The 861-nt window shown below is 41.0% G+C and overlaps 1 protein-coding gene across 1 annotated transcript in view; it reads left to right on the top strand.

Moving 5' to 3' along the window:
* The window catches only part of LOC138863693 (uncharacterized), a 546-nt gene extending 281 nt beyond the window's left edge, over nucleotides 1-265 (top strand). The window contains exon 1 of the mRNA XM_070128506.1: nucleotides 1-265. This exon is cut by the window's left edge and continues 281 nt beyond it. Within this exon, the coding sequence (XP_069984607.1) occupies nucleotides 1-265 (265 nt within the window).
* Nucleotides 266-861: the final 596 nt, after the last annotated feature.

Below are 861 nucleotides of genomic sequence, written 5' to 3'. Positions count from 1 at the left end.
TACCACTAATAACCCACTTATAAGGACAACCCTCAAGTATACCACTAATCCACTTATAAGGACAACCCTCAAGTATACCACTAATAATCCACTAATAAGGACAACCCTCAAGTATACCACTAATAACCCACTTATAAGGACAACCCTCAAGTATACCACTAATAACCCACTTATAAGGACAACCCTCAAGTATACCACTAATAACCCACTTATAAGGATAACCCTCGCCTGCAAGTCCCCCTTTCCGTCGCCACGAGTACTCTGAACAGCATCAAGTACCTCATAACACGCTTAAAACCCCGCTTCCGTGACGCGTGTACGTGCGTGAGGGACCATGAGGCAGCACGAGTTCAAAGGGCACCCAGGCGGCTCGCCACAGAAACCTCGTCGGCACAGAAACCTTGTCGGCACAGAAACCTTGTTACACGGAGGAGACTATCGTAGGCAAAGGGTGTTAGGGCTTAGATAGCAGGGGGCGGGACACGAGGCTGGGGATCAGAGTTGCACGCAAGGTGGAAGAGAGAGAGCAGTAGCGCATTAACTTTATTTTCTTACTAGAGATCAGAATAACAATATTATAGTGTTTATTTGCTTTACTTATTTATACATCATTTGCTTTACCTTTATTTTCTTACTGGAGATCAGAATGCCAAAATTATAGCGCTGATTTATTACGAATGGACCTAGGATTGTATTTCTTTATGTATACGTCTTTTCTCATCTATGTCAATATGATAATAAAATTATAAATTTGTAGCATACGACCCTGCACCTCAAGTGACTCCATGAGAGTATTTTTTATATTGCTGAATTTAACATATAATGATACTATTAGAAGTGCAAATTGATTTGAAAATAAGT

The sequence above is a fragment of the Penaeus vannamei genome, chromosome 13 (assembly GCF_042767895.1).
Source record: "Penaeus vannamei isolate JL-2024 chromosome 13, ASM4276789v1, whole genome shotgun sequence".
NCBI lineage: Eukaryota > Metazoa > Arthropoda > Malacostraca > Decapoda > Penaeidae > Penaeus > Penaeus vannamei.
Note: the sequence above shows the minus strand (reverse complement) of the source record. Positions and strands in the feature narration are given on the sequence as shown.